The sequence below is a fragment of the Durio zibethinus genome, chromosome 22 (assembly GCF_047325235.1).
Source record: "Durio zibethinus cultivar Kanyao isolate XHJ-2024 chromosome 22, ASM4732523v1, whole genome shotgun sequence".
NCBI lineage: Eukaryota > Viridiplantae > Streptophyta > Magnoliopsida > Malvales > Malvaceae > Durio > Durio zibethinus.
Window position 1 is genome coordinate 3,173,943 of NC_143183.1, and position 27,312 is coordinate 3,201,254.

General features: G+C 31.7%; 6 protein-coding genes across 9 annotated transcripts; 3 read left to right on the forward strand and 3 right to left on the reverse strand.

Moving 5' to 3' along the window:
* The first annotated feature begins 1,174 nt into the window (after positions 1–1,174).
* Positions 1,175–4,407, forward strand: LOC111307747 (B-box zinc finger protein 25-like). The gene is made up of 4 exons (XM_022905912.2): positions 1,175–1,502; positions 1,589–1,856; positions 2,915–3,214; positions 3,933–4,407. The coding sequence occupies exons 2-4, from the start codon at positions 1,674–1,676 to the stop codon at positions 4,161–4,163; spliced, it is 714 nt and encodes a 237-aa protein (XP_022761647.1). The 5' UTR covers positions 1,175–1,502; positions 1,589–1,673; the 3' UTR covers positions 4,164–4,407.
* Positions 4,408–5,787: 1,380 nt separating this feature from the next.
* On the forward strand, positions 5,788–6,512 carry LOC111307025 (receptor-like protein 39). The gene is made up of 2 exons (XM_022905091.2): positions 5,788–6,235; positions 6,430–6,512. Exons 1-2 carry the CDS (start codon positions 5,788–5,790, stop codon positions 6,510–6,512), a joined length of 531 nt encoding a protein of 176 aa, XP_022760826.2.
* On the reverse strand, positions 6,313–9,699 carry LOC111302504 (Integral membrane HRF1 family protein). 3 transcript variants are annotated; one of them, XM_022905909.2, is made up of 5 exons: positions 9,556–9,699; positions 8,786–8,958; positions 7,908–8,006; positions 7,680–7,831; positions 6,313–6,914 (listed from the first exon to the last, which is right to left on the reverse strand). In XM_022905909.2, exons 2-5 carry the CDS (start codon positions 8,954–8,956, stop codon positions 6,527–6,529), a joined length of 810 nt encoding a protein of 269 aa, XP_022761644.1. In that variant the 5' UTR covers positions 8,957–8,958; positions 9,556–9,699; the 3' UTR covers positions 6,313–6,526. The 3 variants fall into 3 exon arrangements, with proteins under 3 accessions (XP_022761644.1, XP_022761642.1, XP_022761646.1); XM_022905907.2 differs by having other exon boundaries at positions 8,774–8,958; positions 9,556–9,695; XM_022905911.2 differs by lacking the exon at positions 7,908–8,006 and having other exon boundaries at positions 9,556–9,695.
* A 4,389-nt stretch (positions 9,700–14,088) lies between these two features.
* Positions 14,089–16,741, reverse strand: LOC111302511 (oxoglutarate-dependent flavonoid 7-O-demethylase 1-like). Its single transcript, XM_089751776.1, has 4 exons — positions 16,339–16,741; positions 15,820–16,067; positions 14,969–15,293; positions 14,089–14,507 (listed from the first exon to the last, which is right to left on the reverse strand). The coding sequence occupies exons 1-4, from the start codon at positions 16,609–16,611 to the stop codon at positions 14,262–14,264; spliced, it is 1,092 nt and encodes a 363-aa protein (XP_089607902.1). The 5' UTR covers positions 16,612–16,741; the 3' UTR covers positions 14,089–14,261.
* A 1,307-nt stretch (positions 16,742–18,048) lies between these two features.
* Positions 18,049–22,795, forward strand: LOC111302501 (uncharacterized). 2 transcript variants are annotated; one of them, XM_022898380.2, is made up of 7 exons: positions 18,095–18,351; positions 19,117–19,226; positions 20,341–20,490; positions 20,589–20,824; positions 21,241–21,351; positions 21,864–21,908; positions 22,412–22,795. In XM_022898380.2, the coding sequence occupies exons 1-7, from the start codon at positions 18,249–18,251 to the stop codon at positions 22,569–22,571; spliced, it is 915 nt and encodes a 304-aa protein (XP_022754115.2). In that variant the 5' UTR covers positions 18,095–18,248; the 3' UTR covers positions 22,572–22,795. The 2 variants fall into 2 exon arrangements, with proteins under 2 accessions (XP_089607538.1, XP_022754115.2); XM_089751412.1 differs by lacking the exon at positions 22,412–22,795 and having other exon boundaries at positions 18,049–18,351; positions 21,241–21,343; positions 21,761–21,892.
* Positions 22,796–22,863: 68 nt separating this feature from the next.
* On the reverse strand, positions 22,864–27,166 carry LOC111302500 (fructokinase-2-like). Its single transcript, XM_022898379.2, has 4 exons — positions 26,682–27,166; positions 24,499–24,831; positions 23,401–23,517; positions 22,864–23,203 (listed from the first exon to the last, which is right to left on the reverse strand). The coding sequence occupies exons 1-4, from the start codon at positions 27,087–27,089 to the stop codon at positions 23,075–23,077; spliced, it is 987 nt and encodes a 328-aa protein (XP_022754114.1). The 5' UTR covers positions 27,090–27,166; the 3' UTR covers positions 22,864–23,074.
* Between the last annotated feature and the right edge of the window lie 146 nt (positions 27,167–27,312).

A 27,312-nucleotide genomic window follows, 5' to 3' on the forward strand; every position in this document is an offset into this window, starting at 1 on the left:
GAAAATTTTTAAAAAATTTAATAAATTTTGATATATATTTTTAAATAACAATATTAACAAAATTTTTATTATTAAATAAATATTAATTAAATTTAAATTATAAATAATATTTTTATATATTATTTATTTTCATATTAAAGTTTATTTATTTATTAATTTATATTTTTATGAAAATATTTTTTTAATTTCATAAATTTCATATAAATTTTATTTGTAGAACTTCGCCTTTATTGTAATGTGGAAGAAAACCACTGAATCATAACTCCATAAAAATCCAAATCAACGGTAAAGATATAAGCGAAAAGAGCTTTCGATAAATCGTCCATAAATATATTTGATTTTTATTTATTTATTTATTTATTAAATTTAATAAATAATTTTAAATATTATTTATATATTCGTTTGTTAAACGAATCAAATATAAATAATTATCTATTCGTTCATTTATATTCATAAATAAATTTATTTAAAATTCGTTCATTTATTTGATAATAATAATAAGTTAATAACAATATTACAAAAAATTTAATGAAGATTATTGAGGATATTTTTGATAAAATTTTTTTTTAATAATTTATACAAAAAATTTATTGAATGAATTATTAAAAATTTTTTAGTTAAAAATACATTTAATATTCTCTTTCAAAATTTTTTGTATAAATTATTGAAAATATTTTTAACAAAAAATATCTTCAATAATCTCTCTAAAAAATTTTTATATAAATTATTAAAAGTATTTTTGAATAAAAATATTTTTAATAATTTATACAAAAATTTTATTGAAAGAATTATTGAAAATATTTTTGGATAAAAATATCTTTAATAATTTTTTTCAAAATTTTTTGTATAAATTATTGAAAATATTTTTAAATAAAAATAAATTAAATATAAACAAACATAAATATTTTATTATCTAAATGAATCGAATTCAAATATAATTAATAAATTTTTTATTAAATACGAATTAAATTCAAATAACTCTAATAATAAATAAATAAATTAATGTGCATTATTTTATGTTCAATTCATTTATAACTTTAATCTTAATCAACAGTGGCCACAAAACATGTTTTAGTTGGTGGCAACACGTTGCACAAACCATAACCACAACAATCCATGGTGGGAGAGACAGCTGACTGACTCACTGGACTGACCCTACCAATTGCATTGTTGTAAGCACCAAAATTGTTGATTTTGATACCCAAAATCTCAATGCCTTATCTTCAACTCAAGCCATCTTTCTTGGATTCTCCACCATTCACTTCTGCTATCTCCCTTACTGTATGGTCACACAGATCCTAGCTTGGTTGCTTGTGTTTCTCACATCACCTGTATTTTCCTCCACCGTTTCTCTCTTCCTCATTTTCCCCTTTTGTGTTATATTTTCCCAGATTTTTTCTCTTTCCTTTTTCTTTTCCTCCTTTCTTTTCTCAAGACATAGTCTTCGTTCTTAAGTTTTTCTCTTTGAAAGTTCTGGTAATAAAAGAAGAAGCTTTTTTAAGGTATACCCAGATCTTGTTATCTTCTTGGCTTCACTTTTTCATTATTTTTACAAGTTTTTGAACTATGGGTATTTCGTGAATTTCAGAAACAAACGGAGATCTTGGTTAAAAACGAGTAGCAGTGAGAAATACTGAAACTGAGTTGAACAGAGTTCGAAGGTTAATATAAAGATGAAAATCCAGTGTGATGTTTGTGAAAAAGCTCCAGCAACAGTGATATGTTGTGCAGACGAGGCTGCACTTTGTGCTAAATGTGATGTTGAAGTTCATGCAGCTAACAAGCTTGCAAGTAAGCACCAAAGGATTCTTCTTCAGTGCCTTTCAAACAAGCTTCCTCCTTGTGATATATGTCAGGTACGCTTCATTTACTTACCTCCAATGAAACTTCAGCTTTTTTTTGTTAGTTTCTATTTTGTCTATATTTTTATAGACGTCAGCTGCTTTTTTTTTTTTTTTTTATGTTGTTTCTCATGGTTTCTGTAATTGAGTCTGAATGATTTGTTATGTAATTTTTCTTGGTTGTTCATGTTATTCTCCAAAAAGCCAATAATACTCTTGAAATGCAACTTATGATTCTTCAACAGAATAACTCATTATTCCAAAGCATTGATTTCAATTCCGAATCTTCTGGCAATAAAATGCTTCATGTGAGAATAATAGATTAAAGAAAGAAAACTATGGAATGGCCTGTAACTTCAGCAGTGGGGTGCAAGTGATGCCTGCTTGTAATTTCAATTGTTTGTCAACTGCTCCGATGACATCACTAGTATATCAGCTTGATGAAATGTCTAAATCTGAAATGTTCTATTGAATCAGTTTGTGCAGTGGATCTTAGGGTAACAAGGATATTAATTTTATTAGCTGGTTTGGTTGTTGGAATGCAAGAAAGAGGAGTGAGAGAAGTTGAATAGAGCATTCATGCATGAGAGCGAAGACAGGTCAAACAAGAAGCATATTTTCCCATCCTAGTTGTTAGACTGAATATGAAATTTGACAAATAGTTTAGAAAGTATATACCTTCAAAGTGTTTGCAACCCTTCTGATTGATTGAAAGGCTATTAGCAAGTGTCTAGGGTTCATCTGGCTAAAGCTGCTGAGCCTGGGAGGATATGTAATGTAGATATGGTCCCAAGCGACAACATTTTCTCATTGATATCTTAACCACTGCCTTTGGTAGTCTAATGCTTTCACCATTTTTGAATATGGAATCATGCTTGATTCCATCTTGTTACTCACTCCTTGCTTAATAATTAAGATAACTCCATGGTTTTAGACTTCAGATTTATAGAAATAGTAAAAGCAAACTCTTTGTAATCAGGTTACTATGATTGTTCAAATGTTGTTCATTATCTTAATCGCAAAAGTTTTCTGAATGTTCAGAGGCTCTGATCCTCTTCTCACTCCACGTACAGGAAAAAACAGCTTTCATTTTTTGTGTTGAAGATAGAGCCCTTTTTTGCAAGGATTGTGATGAACCTATTCATTCAGTTGGCAGCCTTTCTGCAAATCATCAAAGGTTCCTAGCCACAGGAATCCGTGTTGCCTTAAGTTCTAGTTGCAATAAGAATACTGAAAAGAATGGGTTGGAGCCGCCCAACAAGAGTGCACCTCAGACTGCAATGAAAATGCCAGCACAGCAACAGTCAAGCTTTGCATCTTCATGGGCTGTTGATGATCTGTTGCAGTTTTCGGATATTGGATCTCCCGACAAGGTGAGAAAGATATAATGATTAAAGATGTTTGTTTATTATCTTTTGCTTACACTGGTTGGTTAGAGAACTATGATATAAAATGTCTGAATCATGAAACAGTCTATAGAAGTCAAGAGAGTATTGCATACTATGCAAATACTAAATTCATTAATTTGTTTGCATTGACTGAACACCGAGCTATATATAATATAAATTATGTGTTGTAGATGTCATACAGCTGGGTGATGTGGTTAAATTAGGAGAAGTTAGCAATAATAAAGTCTTGGATGTTTCTATATAGTCTTTACAAGAGGGGGAAAGTGGAAACCCCAACAAACACATTACTATGTTAATTGCTTTCCTGATATATGAACATATAACTATGAAATCTTTTTGAAAAATATATTATAGATATAATAACTTTTAAGAAACATATATAAAATATCATTAATTGAATCACACATAACTTTGAGAAAAATAAATGGAACATGATTTAAAATTTCACCAAAAGATAGTAAGAGTTTTACCTAGTTCTTTTGCAATGAGGCCTTTTACTTTTGAACCATTTTAGCATTTTGGAAATTCTCCCAACTTAAATAATGAGAAATGTTTTTGGTTATAATCCTTAACCAGAAGGACAAAGATTGATGCAGAAACCACCGAACTGATCAGCTGTAGCTAAACTGTTACTTTAAAATGGTTTCATCTTTCTATAATTTTTTTTCCCATCTTTATGCAGAAAGAGCATCTTGAGCTTGGAGAGCTTGAATGGCTAGCAGACATGGGTCTTTTTGGTGATCAATTGCCTGAGGAGGCTTTAGCAGCAGCTGAAGTTCCTCAACTTCCAATACCACAGTTATGCAATTTCAACTCATACAGACCTACCAAACATTCCATGCCCCTTAAGAAGCCTAGACTTGAAATCCCAGATGATAATTATGAGTTCTTTACAGTCCCTGATCTCGGTTGAGTGGATGTAAATAGACTTGTGTGTCGATAGTTTGATCGACTATATATTTATACTTTCATATGTACGTATACTTAACCGCGTGCACATGCATAGCGGAAGTCTTGGGTGGCAAAATGTTCTTGAGAATACGTAACTCTTGGTCATGCCTGTCTTTGAAAATGTCCCAGTATCTGTCATGATATTTCTTGTGAAAGCTGACATTTAAGATGAGATTAAACCAACACTTGGTCTGTTGATGTTTGAATTTGAGTCTGACAAATTTTGGGTAATTTAAAAAAACTGTAGCCAGAAAATAAATCATAAGATTATTGTCTGAACAGAAAACTTTGAACTGCAATTGCTCAAGAATTAGAACTCTGAAGTTGTCATGGATGTAGAAGGTAATGACTGACACCATGATCAGTGTGATTATGCCTTCTATTTCATTACAAAGGGAGTGAGAATGGGGATTGGCAGCTATGCCAAAACAATTTAGATATTTGGTGAGAGAGCCCAGCTCTGGGTTTGGGACTGATTTTCTTTCCAGGTTCCCTTTTGACCTCTAGGGGTAGAAAGGGGAAACTAGAAATGCTTTGCACCTTTTGCATGATCATTTTCCCCTATTCTTTTGGACCTTTTGAAATTTAGATTCCATTCATGAAAAGAAGTAGGTTGAAATGGTAAGATTGAACTCTCTGCCTAACTTCAAACCAGTTAACCACCTTTCGACCTGACTTTAGGTGTCCTTAGTTTGGCATGATCATACTTTCTAAGAGTAAATCTCCATTTCCAGACCCTGGTGAAGAACTATTTATAAGTTATTCCCAGCTGCTAAGATGACAGCAATTCCTCAAACCAAATGGCCAGAGACATGCGTCACTCCGTCTTCTCTTCATTTTCCATGATCTTTCCTATAGTTCTAACTTCTATTCTTTCACTTGTTCATTCATTGACCTTAAAATCAGATATTGAAGCTCTTCAATCCCTGAAAAGTTCCGTTGATCCCAACATGATTCCAGCGTCATCTTACCTCACTACTTAGGATTTCTCAGCGGATCCATGTGAAAGTACAGGTGCAAATTTTCTTGGAATTTTATGTTCCATCCCTTCGGGCAATTCAACAAGCCGAATAGTATCAATTGAACTTGATAGAGCAGGATATGATGGTTTTCTAACACACAATATAGGAAACCTTACTGAGCTTACCTCCCTTGACCTAAGCAGAAACCGTTTTAGAGGGCCATTACCTAAGACATTAAAAAATCTCAAGAAGCTAATCCGAATTTCTTTTTCAGGCAATTTTTTCACTGGCAGCATCTCAGGATGGATCCATGGATTGAACAAGGTTGAAAGAATAGACCTCTCGAGAAACCTCCTCTCAGGTCAGATCCCTGCCAGGATTTCTGAACTACGAAGATTGACTCACTTAAGCCTGTCAAATAATGAATTTTCCAGAAGAATTCCTGACATTAAAGGATTATGGCAGCTCCAGACATTAGAGCTTGGCTCCAATAAGTTAAGCGGAAGCTTCCCAAAGCTTCCTACAAGGTTGAGAACTTTGACTTTGTCTCACAACCGGCTTTCGGGACATATTACATCATTAGAGAATCTTGAATAGCTAAGATTGGTAGATGTGAGTGATAACATGTTTTCAGGTCCCATTAGTAGGGGAATTCTTGCATTGGCTCAGTTGAAGCACCTTAATGTTTCCTTCAACCAACTCACAGCAATAGAGGTGAACAACTATTTTCGGAGTTGGTCCCCACTTCAAGTACTTGATGCACAAGGGAACCGTCTGCACGGTCATTTGCCTGTTAAATTGGTCAACTTTGAGAGGTTAGCAGTAATTAATCTAGCATACAATGGATTGACAGGTCGAATACCGATGGCATATGGACTGAGATTGGGGAGACCATGGAGAATATTGTTTTTAGATGATAACTTCCTATCAGGTCGTCTTCCACCCCAGTTCAATAGCAGCATGGTGAGGATCAGAGGCAGCCTTGCAAATAATTGCCTGATGTGCCCAATAAACATCCCCCTTTGCCGGGGAGGTCAGAGGCTAGCTTTAGGTTGCATTAGTGAGATTGATGGCAATTGACAAATAGTGAAAGAGCAGCGAATATATTCTAGGGAGACGTCATTCTATCCATCTAGTAAATGAAAAGTAGAAAATGAATTTCTCAGTGATCCATTTAAATGTAACCATTCAAACAAAAACTATTATTAACTTTCTTAGCACATGTAAATTGGTTTCTATGAATGTGAAAAACAAAAAATTAACCAGAGAAGAAATTCTCTATGGTAAAATTGCCTAGAAGCACTGTTAGAGCTGATATAAACACAGAATTCTTTCCTTCAACAACTTAGAAAATGCTGCAGTTTTAGAAAAGCCAATTAACAGTAATGTTGCCAAGCCATGTGAAAAGAGGAAATTGAGCCAGGGCAATAAAGAGCAAAAGGTAGTGGTGCCTGCTGGAATCATAACTTCTAACCTCTGCGAAGAGGACTCTTTTCATTGTTTTCACCAAGAAGACTCCCATGCATAAGCATGTCCACGGCATCAAAAAGTAGTATGAGTATCTCCATATGATCTTTCCGAGGACAGCCAAACACATTCCCGTGAAAGTATACCCAGCATATGCCAGAATGTCGAGTAAAGGCGCCTCACCACTACCCAATGATAGTAATGTTACTTTCAGTAGCATGACTTGCAGAAACCAGCCAAACAATCCCTTAACAAACAGCCAGTTAAGTGCTTCAGGGCTAAACCTGGTGGAAAAGGAGAGAATAGAAACCATTAGAGAAACAGAAGGGGAACACGGGATATGTAGTCTTGCCAAGCAGTATATATATAGAAAACTAAAAGTGAATAAAATCAAGTTCGCCACATTATGAATCACAATACTGCATCTAGAGGGGTCACCACCAGAAACAAGACTAGACTAATAATAAAAGCCAGATCTTAGGGTATAGAGCATCAACATGGAAGCCTAAGTTTTTCAAAGGAGACACAAGATGGACTATTGCAAGTTCCAAAAATAAGTCAATATACAGAAAAATGTCAAATAACCAATGACAAGGTACAAGAATAACAACAACCATTTTATTTTCCTTCATAACTTGCACACTATCCATAGAAAGGTCCATTCTTCCTGTGGTGCCTGAATGCAAAACTTCTTGACTTGCCTTCATCTCACAGGGATATTCAACTATAGAATAAAGAACATTAGACGCCACACACATTGCTTTAGCTATTGGATTCTACTTCAAGACCCCAAGAGAATACAAAAGGAAAGCCTCTCTAGCAAGAGAAGGATTGGGGCATAAAGGTAAAAAAAGAAGTCAGACCCCTCAAAGATGCCAAGTTATTGTTAGTAAAAAGTGTTTGGAAGTAACTTAATAAAAGATTACAACAAAGCAGGAAGACTTCTGTCCAGAACAAGGTTTCAAACTGCTAAAATGTACATTGCCAAATTGGGAAACAGAAGGTAGAAATAGAAGAAAATGTTAGATTGAGGAAAATGAATCACTTACTTTCCTTGAAGGCCAAGTAACAATCCAGCAAGCACAACATAGGTACCAAATGCCATAAATGGGATGTACAAGTCTGGTGCATTTATGTCATAAATTGGGGGCTTATAGGAAAGCCTGCCACCTACTGGCTCAGTTATTCTTGTCCAATGGCCCTGAAGGAAAAGGGAGATATGAGAAGGTAAATAAACAAAAATACATAAAATGTCACAAAGGGCAGAATATGCTTACCCTGTGCAGGAATGGCAATACAACAATCTTCAATTTGTTTCTAACATACTGATCATTAACTTGAAAGTAGTATTGGGGATCAGAGAAGTACCTACTTATCTGCTTATTTCAAGATGGAAAAAAAATTATAAGGCGAGAACAAAATTCATAAATTTGGAGCATTTCAGATATGGATCCTTTTTTTATATCTTAATAACTATTTAAAGTATTTAAAGCAAAGGCATTTTATTACTTTTATAATAATAGGAATGTCTTTTAACTTCCTATGCCATTTATATCAACATTTTTTAGTCTTTATTACACAATTAACCCATGCTTATTAATGCTAAAAATTGACATGGTGTATACAATTGTTCCCACAGAATTCATCTTAAGTATTAACTTCTGTAGGTCACTCCTCAGATAGCAAAATGCACCACGTTAGGGCTGTGCCAAAATCATAAAAGGTTAACTGAACTATGATGTTAGCTTGATTCAGTTTTTATTGTTCTCAGTTCAATTTCAGTTCAGGTAATGGTAACAACCTTTTGGTGTGTTTTAGTTTTGGGTTCTACTAAAATCAAAATAATCTAATCACAACCAACTTCAATGCGTTTTTACTTACTTTAAAATTTGCATATATTTAAATAGTTTTTTTTTTTAAGTTCAAGAAAATACTTTTAAATATAAAGACCAGGTAATCAAATTGAACCATGAAATTTTGTTTAGAAGTTTAAGAAATTTTCTTTGGTTTCAATTTAAATTAACATATCACTTTGACGGTATTCCTGAAAAGCAATATCAGGAAGCGACTAGAAGTGAAAAAATGCAGTATTTAAGCATATGGTAATAGCAATAAGTAGACCTCTCTAGATAACTGCACCCACCATGCTACTTACATTGCTTTGCACATACTCAGAACTTGATCCCAAAATTTTCTCTCCATATGCACCCAGACCACCTCGGATAAGACCAGAACCAGCACCATAAAATGCATTACCAAATGGATTTGGCTGAGAATTTGTTGGTGGTCTTGTTACACCAGGCTGGGCTCCCAAGTTACTATACATTTCTGAAATCGAACAAAAGGTGAGAAAACATAGTGAGAACTTCAATTACAAACCCCAAAATAATTTGCTTTCAGTTTCAAATGCTCTTTCTTTGACAACTTGAGAATGTAACATCGAAAGATTGTGTAATACCCTGAATAGAATTTCAACTTCTACTAATGCCACATAGCCCCACCTTATTTAAACATTTAAAACCCTTTTTTATTTGTTTTAAATTAGACCTACGCCCTTAAGTAACAGCAACAGGAAAGCAACCAGGACCCAAATTTCATAATAATAACAATAATAATAAAAATCTAAGCTTTACATACAGATTGAATCTAAACAACTGAGAATCAATTCTTTCATAGATGTTCACTTATTTATCTAATTTCCAGAATTAAAAAAAAATGAACATGAAGAATTTTTGAATCAAGGATCCATCAATTTAAACTACAAAGTAAATAATAATAATAATAATAATAAATAAGAAATTTTAGATAGTAATTCATTATAATTTACAAGAAAAATTTAAATTAGATCACGCAAAAATGCACATGTACATAAAATTATTTGATTACATTAATAAACAGAAAGATTTGGAACGGAAAAGAAAGGACCTTTCGACTAAAGAGAAAGCCGTAAATCCGAAGAAGATTCCGGCGAGGCAGATCCGAGTTCCGACGAGATTCCGTTGAGGGTTTATGCGTGGGAGGGCAGGCCGGTCGTGGAAAACTCAGAGAAGAAGTAACGGTGAGAGAATTAGCGAAAAAAAGAATAAATGCGAAAAAAAGGGAAAAATCGGCGGAGCCACATGTCAACACGTGCAGCCAAGTTGGTCGCTCCGCGTCATTGGACCAATCCGATCTAGAGCCCGGATTTCCACCTTTTTAATAATTTTTCCATGTACATTTCAAAAATATTGCCACAAAACTAGAAATAATTTTTGTTTAAAGAAAAATATTTTTTTAAAGTCATATTCTTTTTTTTTCTATATTCCAATTTTATTTTATATTTCTTGAATTTCTTTTATTTGAGACATTAAAAATAATAAAAATTATATTAAAAAATAATTTTAATCTAAAATATGTCACATTTATACCTTTTTTTTTTTCTTAAATTTCATTACAAACAAATAAAATTAATAAAATGAAAAAAAAAAGTAATTTCATAACGAAGGAGAATTGTTCGATTTAGACATTATTGGTCCCTTTAATTTTTAGAATATTGAACTGTTTAGTTATTGCCGAAAAAATGCTTAGCTATAACACTCAATTCTTAAAGGGTTGTAACTAAAAAAAAAAAAAATCCATTTTGGATTTCATTTGTAATTTAGCTTTAATGTGTGTTTGAATTGCAAAATAAATTTTTTTTAAAATTTAAAATTTAATTATATTGATTTATATAATTATTTTTAAAAAATAAAATTTTATAAATTTTGATCTCAAATCTCATTATATATAATCTCTTATTTTATTCTCAAGCTACAGTCTTACTTGTAAAAATAAATCTAATTTTTTAAGAGAAATAACCTTTTTTTTTTTCAATTTTCATAAAAAATCTTTTTTCTTAATAACTTTTTTTTTTCTGATAGTCCAAATATCCCATAAGTCCCTATATTATGACAAATTTTGAAATTTAATCTTTTTCTGTAATTTTTTTATATAAATTTAATTATTATATTATTTTTTTTATCATTCAAAAGGATTGAACCCTACATAAAAAGAGAGAGAAAAAGATTAAGGTTCGAATCTCAAACTTGATATCTTTTTAAGATTGATTTGATCATTAAATCAAATAGCTAAAGATAATTATTATATTATTTTAATTTAATAATTTTAATGTAATTATTAATTTCATCTAATTTTTTTGTTAAATATATTGATGTTACATTTAATCAGCTTGCATGTTCGTTAACTAAATGAGTTTTGTTATTTGGACCTCAATAATTACTCAATACATCATTTATTTTTAACATTCTATTTTTTACTTCACACATCACATACTTAAAACATAAATTTATCAAAAATCCAAACACATCACCTCTCTTTCTCTCATATCTTATCTCCTCTCTCTTTCTTCTCAATCAAAATCCAAAAATTTTAAATCACAATCAAATCAAATTTAAAATAAATTTTGTTAATTTGAGGTTAAAAAGTATAAAATCAAAAGCAAATTGTTTATTTTTTTATTTTTTTCATTTGATTTCGTATTTAATTTCTTAAAATTTCATGTTAAAATCTTGGAATATGATTTAATACTTTTGAAAATGAGTTTATGAAAGTTTTTAAATATTTTCAAAAATAAAATGTATGGAAACTTTTAAAAAATTTTAAAAATTCAAGATTTTCGAAAATAAATATTTAAAAACCTTTAAAAATATCAAAAAATTAAATTTAAGAAAACAGGTGTGAAAGACAAAAAAAAATTAACTAATAAATAATTAAAAAAATTTATTAAAATTTAAAAAGTTATGGTATATTGTGAAGAAGTTGGGGTATAAATAGAAATAGCCTCACTAAAATACCGTGATATTTTGAGTGGGTTAGATTTTAAAAGATGCTGACATGGATAAAATGATAGGTCATGTGGCTTATTTTTTAATACACGTCAGATTACATCTTTAAATTTTTTAAAAAACCTTAACAATTAATTTTAAATTTTTTTAAATAACAACTTAAAAAACTAATTTGAAAAAAAAAAATTCCCGCACACTCTCTCTAGAAAACTCTCCCCTTAAAATTTTAACCAACAGTCTTCCTATCCCAGATTCCGTCGAGCCATAGCCATCGTTGTCGTCATCGGCCATCGCTTGTCGGCGCAGTTTTGCTCCCAAAATTGAACCCATACACTTCTCTCTTTTTCCTCTTTCCTTTTGTCCAAGTAAATTTTCTCAAAAATCAACCAAAACTCCTAGATCCAAGGCTTAAGGCAGGCGGTTTCTTCTTCCGAAAACTCCTCATCCGCCGCTCCAAATGGCCTCAAATTTTACTATGTTGTTTCCCTCCCTCTCGTCTTCCCTTTCATTGATTCGATTTTCCTTAATTATTAAATGAGTATTATAATTAAATATTTAAAATAATTTTTATATGATATTAAAAAGTTAATTATTATAATTAAAAAATTTAAATTTAAATTTTTTTTATATATTTATATTAAATTAAATTAAATATAAAAAATAATATATTAAATATGTTAAACGTATTAAATATGTTGAATATATATTACTATGATAAAATTAAATTAAACATATTATTCACGTTATGTTACGTATTTAAATATATTAATATATATAAGATATGAATAAAAATAAAAATTTAAAAAGTAATTAAAAATAAAAATAAAACTCCATCTCTTAACACCGTTTTTTGAATTAAAAATTAATATGATATTGCATCAAATATTAATGTTTATGTATCTTGCCGGTATCGTCTCAAGCCGATGTGTTGCAATCTCTTGCACACTAGGAACCTGTAGAGACAACTTGAAGCTCTCGGGCTCAGCTGCAACAGCTACACCATGCAACCATTTCTGATCACAACTCCTTTCTGTGTGTTGCTGATCGACATACGAGGTAATCAGCTAAACTCAATGCCCTGGTTTTTGTTGCCCAAACATGCACCACGGTAACAGGCTTTCCCTGCTAAAATAATTGAAACGAGATAGACACATGTTACCTAATTTAATCATTAATTGAAAATGGCTGCCCATGCTGAGTAGAAAATATATATGAAACAAAATTGGGAGACTAAAAAAATTAATTACACAAGCAACTTAATATATCTATATATGTAATTTCTGTAAACTGTTTTTTATTGAAATAATTTGGATTTAACAATGAAATTTAGGATTTGGAGTGTTCAATATCTAAGTCGTAGGGAAAAAAAAAACAATTATATTCGTTTAAAAACCATTTTATGAATAAAAAACACGAAATTGATTTCAAAGATTTTAAAATTCTTAATCAATTCTTAACCTCTTTTAATCTTTATTTATTTAATTTATGTGAAAATGATATTATACGTCGAAATTTTTTTAAATCTATAACTTTTAAGTATATATATTCAAGCCATTTAAATTAATGCTGAGAGGAGACTAAAAATATAAAACAAAGAGCAAGTCTTTATCTATAATTTAAGATTATGTTTTCTTTCTTTAATTATCTTTGACTAAGTCTAGATTTCACTGTAAGTACAATATGATATGATTGAATTCATCACACCGTCAATTAAATTTAAATATCAATTTTAATAAGATTCATTTAATATAAATTTTTTATTGATTTTTTTAATCACAATTATAATAATTTTTTTCAATCATAATTATAATAATTTTTATTACTGTTTCTAATTTCACTAAAATCATTTTCACTGTCCATCCAAATGAAACCTAACTTTTTTTCGGACAACGTTATTGAATACAACTAGGGGCATATAGTAAATGTTAAATTACAAAATAAAAACTTTGATCACTCATGATCACATGTCATTGTCTGTGATTTTTTTTTTTTTCTCACTAAGCTCGTTGTATTCCCATTCAGCAAGCAAATATCATTTAAAAGATAGCCATAAATCAAGTAAAAATATTAGATTTTAAAAATATCAAAATATTAAACAACACTAATATCTTTTTTAGAATCGAATTCTGAACATGAGTTTTAGGGTCGGGACCTAATTTTTTTGAAATAAAATTATAGATAACATAAAATGATAATCATTTAATATTTAAGATAATGTTTGAAATAAAATAAGAAAATATACAAATAAGAAGAGAAACTCTAATAAGAGATTCAAAATGCTTCTAAAAAACTCTCAAGATTGATCTAAATAAAAGTTAGAAAAATCTCTAACTTAATCTAATGACAAAAAGTTATAAGAAAAGAAAATTATTCAGGGACACAACATTTATATATGTAAACTTAGGTCATGTTTGGTTTATACGATGATGAATATAATAGAATAATAATTATTTCATATCATATTTGATTTGTATCTAAAAAAATGAATAGGATTGCATGAAAGATTAATTATCCTCTTGGCATATGATGATTTACTATTTTTCAATTAGAAAAAATTATTTTTAATTCATGGGATTAAACTTATATATCAAACTATAGTTTTAAATATTATATCAATAATTTAAATTGTAAAAACTTTGACAAAAAACAATTTTAACTAATAAATAAATTATCGTATCATAGTTCTTACATACATCAAACATAAAATAAGATGATATTATTTAATTTAATTTAATTTATAATATAATTTTATCTTATTATAATCTTGTACACTAGACGTGCCGTGAATACCACAAGTTAAGCGATATATTAGGGTTTCAGCTTCAGCATATCAATGAATGGATCATCAAACTTTCGGTTGAAAAAGTAATGAAAATACTCCTCATTGGTGACGGTCTTGTATAGAGGGGGAGTTCCCAACTTGATAAGTGGCTCGGCTGGCCCAATGTTGGCAGATGAACTAGGATAGCAAAATGTAACCACCGATAGCCTCTCCTTCAATCCATTTGCCACTGCTCTATGTTGGGGTGCTTTGAAAATCCCATTGCTTGTTACCTACATATATCAATCAATTGATAGATTTATTAATTATGATCTTGCCCTTTAACTTTGAACCAGTTAGTCGTCTAGATACGATTTGGATGAAGTTTGAATCTAATCATTTCGGATCAAAATTTTTTTGAACCATTTTAGATTTAACTATTGAATTTGGATTATTTTAAATTTAAATTATTAATTTTTAAAATTAAATTAATTCAAATTTAATTTATTTTGAATTTAAATTAAGTGAATGGGTATAGTTTGTTATATGCATATATATTTTATACATGGAAAGCTGTAGTCTGAGAGCAAGATAATGAGTTATAGGAATTGGTATTTGAATTCAGACTTATTAAATGTAACATTTTAAAGATAATTATATCAATCAACTGAATCGAATTCTGAATTCATGCATATATTATTTTTTTATCACTAAGCAAAATGTTGAGAAAATTGAGGTATATGGCTTTACGTACCTCTATAATCTGACCAAGGTTTACGACAATGGCGTCGTGGATGGGTTCAACAAACACCCATTGGCCATCCTTTAGGACCTGTAATCCAGGCATATCACCACACTCAAGCAATAGAGTGATCCCAGATATGTCAGCATGAGGGTTAAGCCCAAGCACTCGCTCTGGTGCAGGACAAGGAGGATAGTAGTTCATCCTGACCTCATAGTTTCCTTCTTGAAAATTTTGAGACAATTTTTCATCCTCCACCTCAAGTGCCTTTGCCATGAATTTCATCAAGCAGACAGCCACCTCCCTCATGTTTTCTGAATAATTCCCTAATGTTTCCCTATACATAAAATTTGAATTTCCATAAAATTAACTTAAAAAATGCATGAAAAAAAAATAAAAATTTACATTATATAGTATTTTTACCATTAATTTTGTGATAAATCAAAATACAACATTCGCGTGATCAATTTTTTTTAACATGAATTGTCTATTGCGGATCTACTTTTTAATTTACGATATTCATGAACACTTTAAAAAATAAAAAATAAGAAAATTCAAAAAAAAAATTTCTTGAGCACTCATAAAATTTTTTCATAGACAGACTGTTCATCAATTATAAAATTAATAAATTCATTGATAATTATATATATATATATATATATATATTATAAGTGGACATTCTCGAAAAAAGTTTTGATACTATCGCTGTAAATTGTAATAATTTTTTCAAAACAAAAAATCTTTTTTTTTTTGAAGAAATGAGGATTCTATGATTTTTGAGACAAAGAATCTTAGCCAATTATTAAACAAAATGTTCGGTGCAAATCGAGAACCTAATGGTCTTTGCTAAATTATTAGATTACCTGAAACTAGGAGGCTGCTGTGGCCACAGACTCATGTTTCTCCTTTGAGCAGGAAGAGTCCGGAGGAATATCATGTCATTCCACTCAAGCTTTTGATCTTTCGAGGTTACAAATGCCTGGCCATAGCCTTCAAGGCTTCCCGGTTGCTGTGCTGAGCGTTTCTTCTCTTGCAAAGGAAGGTCAAAGAACTCTTTAGCTTGCTCCCTCATTTTTTTTATGGATTCATTTGAAGCTCCATGATTTACCAGCTGCAACATTTAAAAATAAATAAATAAATTTCTCTCGTGATAGCAATCTTGGGGAAATTTTCATCTTTAGTCAATGATCTTTTGTTAAAGTTGTATTATTTTTAATATGTTTCAAATTCATTTATCCATCAACATATCATTAAAATAATTTAGTTCATATTTCATCTAAATTTTAACAGATAAAAGTTCGTGATCGAAAGATTAAAAACTTTAAATCATGATCGAAAATGGAACATTATAAAAAGAAGTAGAAAAGAAAAAAGTTAATTACTTGAAAAACACCCCAATCTTTGCATGCGGAGTAAAGCTTATGAAGCTCTACAGCTTGCTGTTGGGAGTCATTATTGTTTCGGAGCTTGTTCATATCAATCAATGGCACAACAAGGGAAGGACAACCAGAGGGATCAATGGCTGCAATATTCTCCATGTCATCCCTTATATACCTTTCCGGCACGGTCTCCGGCCGCCGTGTTGCAAGCTCTTGCACACTAGGAACCGGGAGAGACCACTCCAAGGTCTCAGCTGCCACTGCTACACCATCCATTTCTCTCACAACTATTATGGATTTCAGCAGATCTACAATGTAACCTAAACTTAATGGTCTGGTTGCTATCAAACCTGAACCATATATAGCACAAAGGACAGCTTCCCTGTAATGGCGAATTCAGGATTTTTTTTAAGTATTCATTTATAATATATATAAAAAATTATTGACTAATTTATTAATTTAGCGAAGAATTTTCCTTCACTTTACTTGTTTACTGCCCCATGTGGATTTCCCTGCCAAAATAATTAAAAGGAAACTGCTTTTGTTTTTCAATGCATCACGCCAGCATGTCCATTTTGAAGAATGGCCGGCTGCGTTGAATAGGAATACGAAACACGACCAACTCAATCGTCTAATTTGTGTAAGTCAACTGTTTTGGTACGCTGATACAATTTGCATTTAACAATTTATTGAGGATTCATGGTCATGGTCTGTTTCTAATTTCTAACGAAACAATTTTAAATGGAGAGAAATCAAGTTACATCGATATAAAATTAATTAATTTAATTAATTTTAAATTTTTCCGTAATTTATTGTATAATTAATGTTTTAAGAAATTAATTGTTGGGTACAACAAACTGCTCGAATTATTTTTATATTTGCAACGTTTTAAATTTATTTGATATTTTTATTTCTTCAATAGAGAATATTGTATTTTTTAATAGAAGTCAAACTCTTGAAATTTTATTATATCAAACAAATTATTTAACATTTTCAATTGATTTAAAAATTAACATACATAATTTACATGAATAATTAACAAGTGGTTGGTTCAATCGATTAAAGTCGTTTTACTCAACGAAAAAGTCTTGTTGAGATTATCTCGAATACATTACCTACAGTCACTTATCTTAGGCTGTTAGATACGGTACATTTTGCTTTGACCTGAAAGACTGAATAGTTTATTTACTTTTAAAATTTTTTTTATAAAAAAAATAATTTACATGAATATGATATAAAATTTTAAGATTTACATTTATGATATAAGTGAATGTGTATCCATTTTTTAATAAGTATAATAATATTATTAAATTGTATAATAAATTAAACAAACTAACATATCAACGTAAATTTAAATCAAATTTAGACAATTCTCGAACTTAAAACTTAATGGTTTCAAGATTTTTTTTGGGACAAGATCTGATGAAATACGTAGTTAACAAGATTTTCAAAGGGCCGGTGTTCTCTGACCTTGAAAAGTAAAAATTTGAAAACGGTGTCGTGCTAGGACCGTTACCAATGGCAGTAACAAGCAAACCACCTCTTTTATTGACCAAAAACTTATCCTATAAATTTGACTTTTCGCATAGAGGAAATTGAGTTAAATGCTGAGACACATGCAACGTTCAAAGAATAAGGTGTTTGAATTTCCTTTTTCAAATAAACTTTTTACAATAACTTTCAATTGTGGAGTCTATCATAAGCTTAGGAATGCAGAACTTGGACTTGGGTAAATCCAATTAAGCCAAGTCCAGCTTGAGCAACTCAAATGGTCATCATCAAGTGGGTTTGTTGTTGGAGTATCATAACATTGGGCTAAAAAATGCCAAACCAAAGCTGTTGGGTTCGTTTCTCGCTTTGCGATACATTAGCTTAGCTCCAATCCAAAGTCCAACGGTGGTTAGAGCTTTGCTATGGATGCTGCACAGGTAGAGGAAGCTTTGAAGGTGTTGGACGCCTCTCTCTCTTACATCAAATGGCGTCTTAAATCTTCTGCTAAACATCGACTCCAGATAGGTCCTTTTTTCTCTTTCTTTCCTTTGACTGAAACGTTTATGGGTTCCTTTCAATATTTCACTTTCTGGGTTTTCTCTACTTTTCATAATTAGCTTTTTGTTTTTGGGTATTACCATTTTGTTTGTTTGATCAGAAAATAATGTATTGGGTTTTCTTAAATGAATTGGAAATTGAAATAAGCTAAAGTCAAAATTTTTATATTGCTGAAAGGCATGGATGATTTTAAGGTTTCTCAGTTTCTGGGTGAAAAGCATGAATTGTGTTATTCTTTGATACCTTTCTTTGCAAAAATCAAGTTTGGACATCACATTTTATTGCTGTAATGAATGTTATTTTCTGTAAAAAACTTGTTTTATGTAGGTTTTGATTGTTCCTTTTACTAGCTTTTGGTGCAAAAGCAAATTTGAATAATTGAAAATAAAAAACTAATTTTTGTGAAGAACAATGCATGATTTTACTTTTATACAAGTCAGTTAAATTTAAATGTGTGTTATATTTAACTCTTTGTTCAATTTTAATAAATATGGTTTTGCTTTTTATTGTTGCTTTAGTTGCAAAAGCAACAATAAAATGGAATTGTTGCAACTTGGCAGTATTTTGACATTTACAGCAAAAACTAAGAATGTTTCTAACCCATCTATTATATCTGTGGACCGCAGTTATTGAGTATTGAAACTGGAAGAAGTATGGTATTTCTAAAAATTGACCTTATGTTCTGTGAAATTGAAACATTTCAATTATAACTTGGCACTAATGCTTGGACAGATGTTCTGGCCTTGTGCAATGGAATGAGGCCAGTTGTGATGATTGACTATGGTGGAAAGATGCCTGAATTGCAAGAACATCTATGTGCATTTCTTGAACACTGCCAAAAGGTCTTACTTCACACTGACTCACTAGATTATTTGGGAATTGAATTGAATATATTCTTATAACGTCTCTTTTTGTTGCTTGTTCCAGTTTTCTTGTATTTGAGTTGTCTGATCCACTGTATTATTTTTAACTGTTCCTTAACTTGTTTGAATCATATGTAATTATATCATTGAAGTGCATGGAGATACATAGAACATATGTATGCATTTATGTTTATGTAAATCATTTTAGTCCTCAGTTCTCGGTATTACAAATTGTGGAATTGGAACTCTGTTTATTCATGTATTCTGCATACTGAAGTACACGCACTGATTTTCCATCCCTGCATGACCAAAAGAATCTTCTTAAAATAGTCATCCACTTTCTTTTGTAAAGATGATTCCTATATATAGGCAAACAGGATATCTTTAGGACTTATTGGAGTTTTATTTTAGCCATCTTCTAATTATTGATAGCATATTAAACTTTTGTTAATTTTCAGTCAATTGATGATTGAATGTTGAACTTAAAACTGTACATTTATTCTTCTCTTGGAAAAGGAGAGAAGAAGGAAGAGCATTTTATATTAGGAACCTTTCCATCATAATTATTCTTGGAAGTTTACTTAAATTTATCCGTTTTGATAGCTTTCAAAGTGGTATGATCTTTTTTAAACTTTTTCACCCTGATTGAGTCACTGCTTATTTTTAGAAATCAGGAATCCTACCATCTTTATCGATGGTTTATAATATTTTGGTTTTAACAGTCTAAAATTCCTCTCATAATTCACTTATGCTAAGATGGTTCTCTATGTGCAAACGTACTAACTTGTTTGAATCTGCTAGGTTTAGTGTAAGCTACAATCCCCATAGACATAGTTAATTATAGATTATGTTGTATCATTTATCTAGCCTTGTTCATTACAAAGCATATCTATTTGTCAAATAGATGGTTCTAATTGTATTGGACCATCTAGTTTTGTGTTCATACCCAATCTGTGTTGACAAGGTCAGTGTTAGATGCACTGCACGATTGTTAGATCTACTGATATATTTTGTATTTTCATTTTTTACTATGCTTGTTGAAAAGTTGTCACTTGTGGGGTTAAATACTATCTTTTAATATGATATTGTTCAGGAGTCATCAATTTTTGAACAGCTAAGAGTAATGATTATAGAAGATATGATATATTTGATCCATGTAAAAGAAATGGCCAAGCATGTGAGTTCGAGTTTGAGCTCAGAAGTGGAACTGCTATTTGTGGATCTAGAACAGGATCCTCCCAAGGTTTCTCCCTGCCGCATGATTTTACTTTCTGTAAATTTTCCTATCTAAAAGATGCATCTTGTTCCTTCTGAATGAAGAACTTCACATTTTTGTTCCAGATGAGAACACTAGAAGACAAAAATTTACTAGGGATGCAGCTTATATCAATTCAGAAGTTGTTCTCTTTATATTTTCCTCTTGAAGGAGTGAGAAATGATCTCTTGCCACCTGACAGGACAGAATTCAGGGTAGATACCAAATCCTTAAGTGAGCCGATCAATTCTCAATCTTCTTTACTTATGGATCTCAGTAGCTGCATGAATGACACTAAGGTCACTGTGCCAACTATAAATGGGTAATCATTTAATCTCATTATTTTACATGCAATTATATCATAGGTATATGATATCTTCTATGCCAACACATATCATGGAAAACACTTGCGTCTCTATGAGAAAATTGAGTACCTTGTTCGTAATTCCTGCAAGTACAAGGTTTTGATAATAGGCTATCTAAATGTGGTCCAAAATGCATTTTCCATGCTGGGAAGTCCATTGGTGGCACTCTCTAACTACACAATTTTCTCTGTTCCTAAGTTCTTACATAAGCAACTTGCCTCTCTATCCCTACTCCAAATATTGGCATAATATAAGCCAGTATACTTTATAATAATACGAAAACCATGTTTATTTGCTTCAGGTGGTTTCTGTTGTAGTGATACCTTATGAATGCCTTCTTGTTATGGTACTTGGATTTATATTTCTGGTGCAGATGGCTTCTTGGTTATCCAGTAGTGTACTTGTTTAGCAAGGATCATATTGGAGATGCTATTTATAACCTTTCCACCAAATTTCTTCGCATCTACAAAATTTTGGTATACAGGTTTGCTTTTCTGATTCTTATCTTTAGATTGTTTAATTCCAATCATATGAATGAAGGTCCACCAGTCACTAGAATGATATCCGATGCTGCTAGTGTTGAGTACATCCTAGAATTTTTATTGTTTCTCTGTTAACCTCCTAGCTATGTTTCCTGAAAGTTGCATTTTCATCATGTGGAGTAAGAAGGTGGATCCGGTCCCAAAAGTTCAAAATCCAACGCATACAAAGAAATGCATTACATTTAGTGCAAGTGTTCAACAATATTTTTCATAGGAAGAAGCGAAGTAATTAATATAAGATTGAAGAATCTGATTGGGGGAAATATATTCCTCAACATCTGAGTTGTATCTATTAAAATGTATAGCATGTAGGTTCAAGGGTCACCACAAGCTTTTTTTTTTTTTTTTCAGACTCATGGCCTAGAAAATTCAGTTCCCTTGTCTGCTATATTGCTATTATCAACAAGAAGCTTAATTAGCGGTTTGTTCATGTCAAAATTTTAAATTATTCCAGGAAGAGTGCCCCCAGTAAAGGATCTCACCCTGAAGAACTGATGAGGTAAGTTCCCGGTAATAATGTATAAGATTCTTCAAAATTACATTTTACCATGTCACAGGGCTCTAGAGTGACAAACTTGTGGTTGTTAAATCTTGTGATTGCCTGCAATCATCCCAGTCTGTGTTTAGATTGCCTGCAATCATCTCAGTCTGTGTTTAGATTTTGTGTGCTATTGTTTTCACTGTGGTTTGGAATTTGGACGATCTTACTGTTTTCACCATTCGTAGTTATCATTTTCATAAAACAGTACATAACCATAGGCTTCTAAAAATTCTGAACTTTTACAGTTGAAAGCTTGAGATATTTTACCTAAATATTACTCAATTTTAGACTTTAATGACTAGAAAGTAGGTTCATCCAAAGCTCCACCCTTAGTTGTACCCGCAAAACACACTATACTCTTATACGAGAACAAGTATATATATATATATATATATATATATATATATTGTTTCGGAGGTATTTTATAATCAATAGACTACATCATGAAATCTATTTTACAGTTTTTCAGTGCCCTATGATCTGAGCATGAGAGGGAGCAATGAACCATGGGCAGAGATGTTTTTGGGTGGCTTGCAGTCAAAGTGGGAAACGTGCAAACAAACCTGGAGCTGCCTGGAAATGGAGGTTAGCGAATGCTATCCACAGGCAATTGCATTATAGAAAATGGTCTATGACCCTAATGATAATTCACCCTGTTTCCGTATGCGCATATTATCATGAACCATGATGCATTTGGACCATGACCATGGGGTTTTGACACAATAATTATGTAATTTTTTTTATATAAAAAGATCATAACTTGAGAAATAGATGTGCCATGGAGATATATATTAAGAAAAGCTTAAAGAGTATGGTTGGAATCAGATATGAGCTTTTTCCTTGCTTCACCTTTACTTTTCAGAACCAACGCAAGTTCAATGATGGCAGAGCATGTTTGCTAATCACATGCAAATTATCAAACACGAAAAAAAAATATTTATTCCTAATCCCTTAAAAGCAGAGAGTCTTCCGTCATTACACGCAGCAAGTAGGGAAATGTGGGATATGATCGAAAAAGGGAAAGAAAAAACAAAGAGGGGAGAAAAAATTGAGACCTTTCAAAACCCTCTTCGAAATATGAGAAATTAAAATGAAAGAAAAGGATGAGCAATTATGGAAGTTTCCTAAGCTCCATTGATTAAGGCAAGGGCATCAGCTACGGTTGGAAGGGCAGGGATTGCTCCCTTTTTGGTTGTCGTGATGGCCCCACATGCATTAGCAAATTTCAGTACTTCCCTCAATTTTGATTCATTCTGTGAAATATAAACACAAAAAAAAAAAAAAAAACCCATTTACATTAATAACATCGATAACAAATTCTTATATCCCATAATTCTGAGATCAACCGTACGAAAGACAAAAAAAAATCATATTAAATTGTAATTTTTAATTTAATTTATAATTATATAAATCAGAATTTTAATCATTGTAAAAATATGGCTTGTTTTACCTCGACTATGGTTGGGTCGTTAACAATCTTGCATAGCAATGCACCAACAAAGGAGTCCCCAGCGCCAGTTGTGTCCACGGTGTTGACATGAAAAGCATCGACCGCCCCATGGAAATTCTACATTTGAAAAACAAAAAAAAAAAAAAAAAAAAAAAAACAAGAAGATTTTGTCCACCGTTAGTTTTGTTTTGTCAGTCAAGATCCATGGGTAGATTGGAACAAGACTCAAAAAAGCTCTCAGCCAGCAAACAAATGTATCAAGTCAACAATGTAATTGTTATTCATTCTATCAGAAAATCAATTATAGACCTAAAAGCACCGAAACAAGACCTTGGGAACCTTTTTTTTTTTTTTTAATTAACTTTTAATTATATCTACAATTTATGTATTCTATGTTATATTATTACTAATAATTTATATATTTATATCATGTTTTACATAAAAATTACATATCATAATTTATATCGATACGAAAATATAAAATATATATTTTTTGTTAAAATTTTATGCTATCATCTTTGTACTTTTATTTATATCATTTTTACGTTGTATCACTATATCAATACACTATTTGAGTTCAAGTTGAAAAACCCACCTACGACCCTGTATAAATGACATTATTAATCAAATAAGTGCAAGTTGCAAAGTTGGGGGGCCGGAGCTGAACAGATAAGTAAGCATCATGATTCATGCTACACTTTATTAATTGTTTTAGCCTTTGGCACCAACCAATGGACATCAAACTCGCAATGCGATGAAGTAAATTTGTAAGATATCATCTCTTAGGAGTGAAAACATAAATCAACTAAATTAAAACCTGAGTTCTAATTTTTTATATTTTAATAGTATTAAATTACATAATTTTATTAATAAAGATATGCTTATGAAGTGTTTAGGGTAGTTTATGAATGTGAGCATCTAACTCAGCAAGCTGACTCAATTCCAGCACATCAATTTAAAACCTTAGATCAATGGCAGCTAAAAGTCAACATCAACCAGCAACTAATGCATCACCTACCATGACAGCTAAGAGTCAAAATTACTAAAAGTAAAGAAGCATCAACAAAGGTGTAGTACAAGAGGGTGAACTTTGCATACCTTGGTGTAGTATCTGCTACCCTTGTCACCAAGAGTGACCAAGAGAAGGGTAAAGTTGGGACGCCAAAGTTTCATGGCGGATTCATCGTCGATTTTGTCGCTACCAGTGAGGAACTCTAGCTCAACATCACTGACCTTGACAATATCAGCCTTATCCCAGATGGAAAGTATCTGTTTCCTTGCCTCATCAGCTGAAGGCCAAAGCGGCAGGCGAAGGTTTGGATCATATGAGAGCAAAGCACCTGACTCTTTGGCCACTTCCATTGCCTTTAAGTGAGCTGATCGGCATGGCTCCACGATCAAACTTATCGATCCATAGTGAAACACTTTGGCCTGCACAAAAATTTAAATATAATTCAATTTAAAACACTGAAAAAAATCCACCAAAGTAACTCCAAAGGAATTTGTTGAGAAATTTGTAAGACAAGCAAATTTCCAATAAGAACGAAACATAATACGGTTTGGTAGGTAGGCTAATCATTTGGTCCATATGCTACCAAACAAAGAAAAATCATGTGAGGCTAATGCAATTTCTCACCAAACAAACATACAATTTCATTGTGTATGTTATAGAAATAGAAAACGATTTACACATTCCTTCACTTCACTCTCCCTCCCATCTACCATATCTAACACGTATCAAACACAATCCCTGTGCATTTCTTTTAGGATAAATTAATAAGTTGATTACAGTTCAAGGAATTCATGTCACATGAACGATCATAAACCAATATATTTAAAAGAGTATGCCTTTTAAGATCGTCTGAATTAAAACCGTGCAAAGTGCAAATTAATTTTATAATAGTGAAATTTTCTGAAAACACTAGCAACTTGATTCAAACTAGAATTACCAATTCATTCTACTAGGAAGAAGGAACAAGGAATAAATACATGTAAAAAACCAAATTCCGGATCCACCCTTGATCAACAACTATTTTCCAAATTAGCCAATGAATGGGATTCCGTAATACAAAATAGAGATGTAATCGAATCAAATCGAGTCAATGCAGTGAAAAATTCAAACTCAATCGAATTTTAATTTTTGAGTGCGAATTTGACTCAAAATCGCGTTACTTAAACTCATTCAATTACGCTCGTTTATCAGAAAAAAAAACTTGATTCCTATGCTCAACTTCAAACTCAAATATTTAAATTCGAACTCAAGCTCGAATCAACATATATACATAAAAAAATAATAATAATTTTTTAATTAAAATAATTAAATTATATTAAACTATAAAAATTCGATTAAACTCATAAATTAATCGAGTCAGGTATTATGATACTCAAACTCAGGTTACACAATAAGTTGAGACGCTCGAACTTAGCTTAACAATAATTAAGCTGAATTCAAATTTTATCCCAGTTGATCCGAATAGCTTCGGAGTTCTAGAGTAACATTTACACCCCCAAATACTAATACAAGACCTTAACTGCAAATTCATATTATTAATAATAAATAAACGATAAAAACTAAGCAAAGAAGGAAAAAAAGCGAAATTTAGATCTACGGGTATCCGTTTGGATTTCACGGGTAGTTGTTACCAAACCAAGCACGTGAACTGAACTCACGTGATAAATGGGTTTAGACCATCGTGGACGCAATCATGTAACGCCACGTGCCGTACAAAAAAAAAGTAACAGTTACTTATAAAAAAAGTCAAATTTACAACAAAACACTGCGAAATTACCCAACACTTTTTTAAGAGTGGGGCTCACATTGGATGTGAAGTTAGCACTTCACACGCCGAAGCTGTTAGTCAAACTAGAATCATTGTTATTTCAAAATTCAGATTAGATCCCAACATGGAAAAGAAAAAGCTTCAGAAAATTACACTGTTACGTTGGAACAAACTCACCGGCATGTGAGGATATCAGAGAAAAAATGACAAATGTCAGTGATTAGATACTTGGATACCATAAAGAACCCGGGATCTTATAATATTAGCCGGCTGACATATCAGCCTTTAAATAAAAAGCTACGCTCACGTTGTGGGACGTGACAATCACCTTATTTTCCTATAGTCTTTTGATTAGAAAAATCGTAAATTTTTCTTTGTTTTTTTTTTTTTTAAGTCAACATTGAAGGAAGAACGAACCAAATTTGCACTAAAAAAAGAAAAATAAGTGAAGAAATTAATAGATTTGTTGAGTTCAAGGAAAAAGATGATAAGATTACTCACAGATCTGATAAGATCAAGATTCAATTCCTCCGGCTTCAACAGCATATCAGCACTGGGATTCCTATAAAACATGAACTCACGCTCTCCATCGGCGCGTAGAGTCACGAAGGCAAGAGCAGTCCTAGCGCCTTGGTCAAACAAGATCCCGTCGCAAGAGACTCCGTTTTGCTTGAGAATATCCGCGAGCATGCGACCGAACTCGTCGTCACCGAGTTTTCCGACAAAAGATGCTTTCCCGCCGAGTCTCGAGACCGCAATCGCCACGTTGGCTGGGGCTCCACCGGGAGCTTTGAGGAAGCCAGGAGCCTCTGCTAAAGAAACGCCGGAGACAGTAGGGACAAAGTCGATGAGCATCTCACCGAAGCTCACGATTACGCTCTTGTCGGAAACGACACCGTTTACAGCCATGGCTTGGAGGAGACGACAAAAAAGAATTTTTAGTTCCAAAAGAGAGTAGGAGAAGAACGTATAAGAGGAGAGTCAGTAAGGCAGAGAGAGGCTGTTTAAATAGGAAAAATAATAAAGAAATTTTGATTTTTTTCCTAATTTAATTAATTAATATTTAGTATTTTAATCAGATTTGGGAACTGTGTTGTTTTTGGATATTTTTGTGACTGTGGGTCCACTTGCC

Excerpts from the sequence above, each read along its gene's own strand:
- LOC111302504 (XM_022905907.2), bottom strand. The coding sequence starts at position 8,956 with ATGTATAGTAACTTGGGAGCCCAGCCTGGTGTAACAAGACCACCAACA. Across the intron at positions 8,007-8,773 it reads AAAGCAATGTAAGTAGCATG|ATAAGTAGGTACTTCTCTGA; the intron begins GTGGGTGCAGTT and ends TGAAATAAGCAG. Across the intron at positions 6,915-7,679 it reads TTACTTGGCCTTCAAGGAAA|GTTTAGCCCTGAAGCACTTA; the intron begins GTAAGTGATTCA and ends CTTTTCCACCAG.
- LOC111302501 (XM_022898380.2), top strand. The coding sequence starts at position 18,249 with ATGGATGCTGCACAGGTAGAGGAAGCTTTGAAGGTGTTGGACGCCTCT. Across the intron at positions 20,491-20,588 it reads TAGAACAGGATCCTCCCAAG|ATGAGAACACTAGAAGACAA; the intron begins GTTTCTCCCTGC and ends TTTTTGTTCCAG. Across the intron at positions 20,825-21,240 it reads ACTGTGCCAACTATAAATGG|ATGGCTTCTTGGTTATCCAG; the intron begins GTAATCATTTAA and ends TTTCTGGTGCAG.
- LOC111302511 (XM_089751776.1), bottom strand. The coding sequence starts at position 16,611 with ATGGATGGTGTAGCAGTGGCAGCTGAGACCTTGGAGTGGTCTCTCCCG. Across the intron at positions 16,068-16,338 it reads AAGATTGGGGTGTTTTTCAA|CTGGTAAATCATGGAGCTTC; the intron begins GTAATTAACTTT and ends TAAATGTTGCAG. Across the intron at positions 15,294-15,819 it reads CAGCAGCCTCCTAGTTTCAG|GGAAACATTAGGGAATTATT; the intron begins GTAATCTAATAA and ends TTTTATGTATAG.
- LOC111302500 (XM_022898379.2), bottom strand. The coding sequence starts at position 27,089 with ATGGCTGTAAACGGTGTCGTTTCCGACAAGAGCGTAATCGTGAGCTTC. Across the intron at positions 24,832-26,681 it reads ATCTTGATCTTATCAGATCT|GCCAAAGTGTTTCACTATGG; the intron begins GTGAGTAATCTT and ends ATTTTTGTGCAG. Across the intron at positions 23,204-23,400 it reads ACGACCCAACCATAGTCGAG|AATGAATCAAAATTGAGGGA; the intron begins GTAAAACAAGCC and ends TATATTTCACAG.
- LOC111307025 (XM_022905091.2), top strand. The coding sequence starts at position 5,788 with ATGTTTTCAGGTCCCATTAGTAGGGGAATTCTTGCATTGGCTCAGTTG. Across the intron at positions 6,236-6,429 it reads TTGCATTAGTGAGATTGATG|AGAAGAAATTCTCTATGGTA; the intron begins GCAATTGACAAA and ends AAAATTAACCAG.
- LOC111307747 (XM_022905912.2), top strand. The coding sequence starts at position 1,674 with ATGAAAATCCAGTGTGATGTTTGTGAAAAAGCTCCAGCAACAGTGATA. Across the intron at positions 1,857-2,914 it reads CTCCTTGTGATATATGTCAG|GAAAAAACAGCTTTCATTTT; the intron begins GTACGCTTCATT and ends CTCCACGTACAG. Across the intron at positions 3,215-3,932 it reads ATATTGGATCTCCCGACAAG|AAAGAGCATCTTGAGCTTGG; the intron begins GTGAGAAAGATA and ends ATCTTTATGCAG.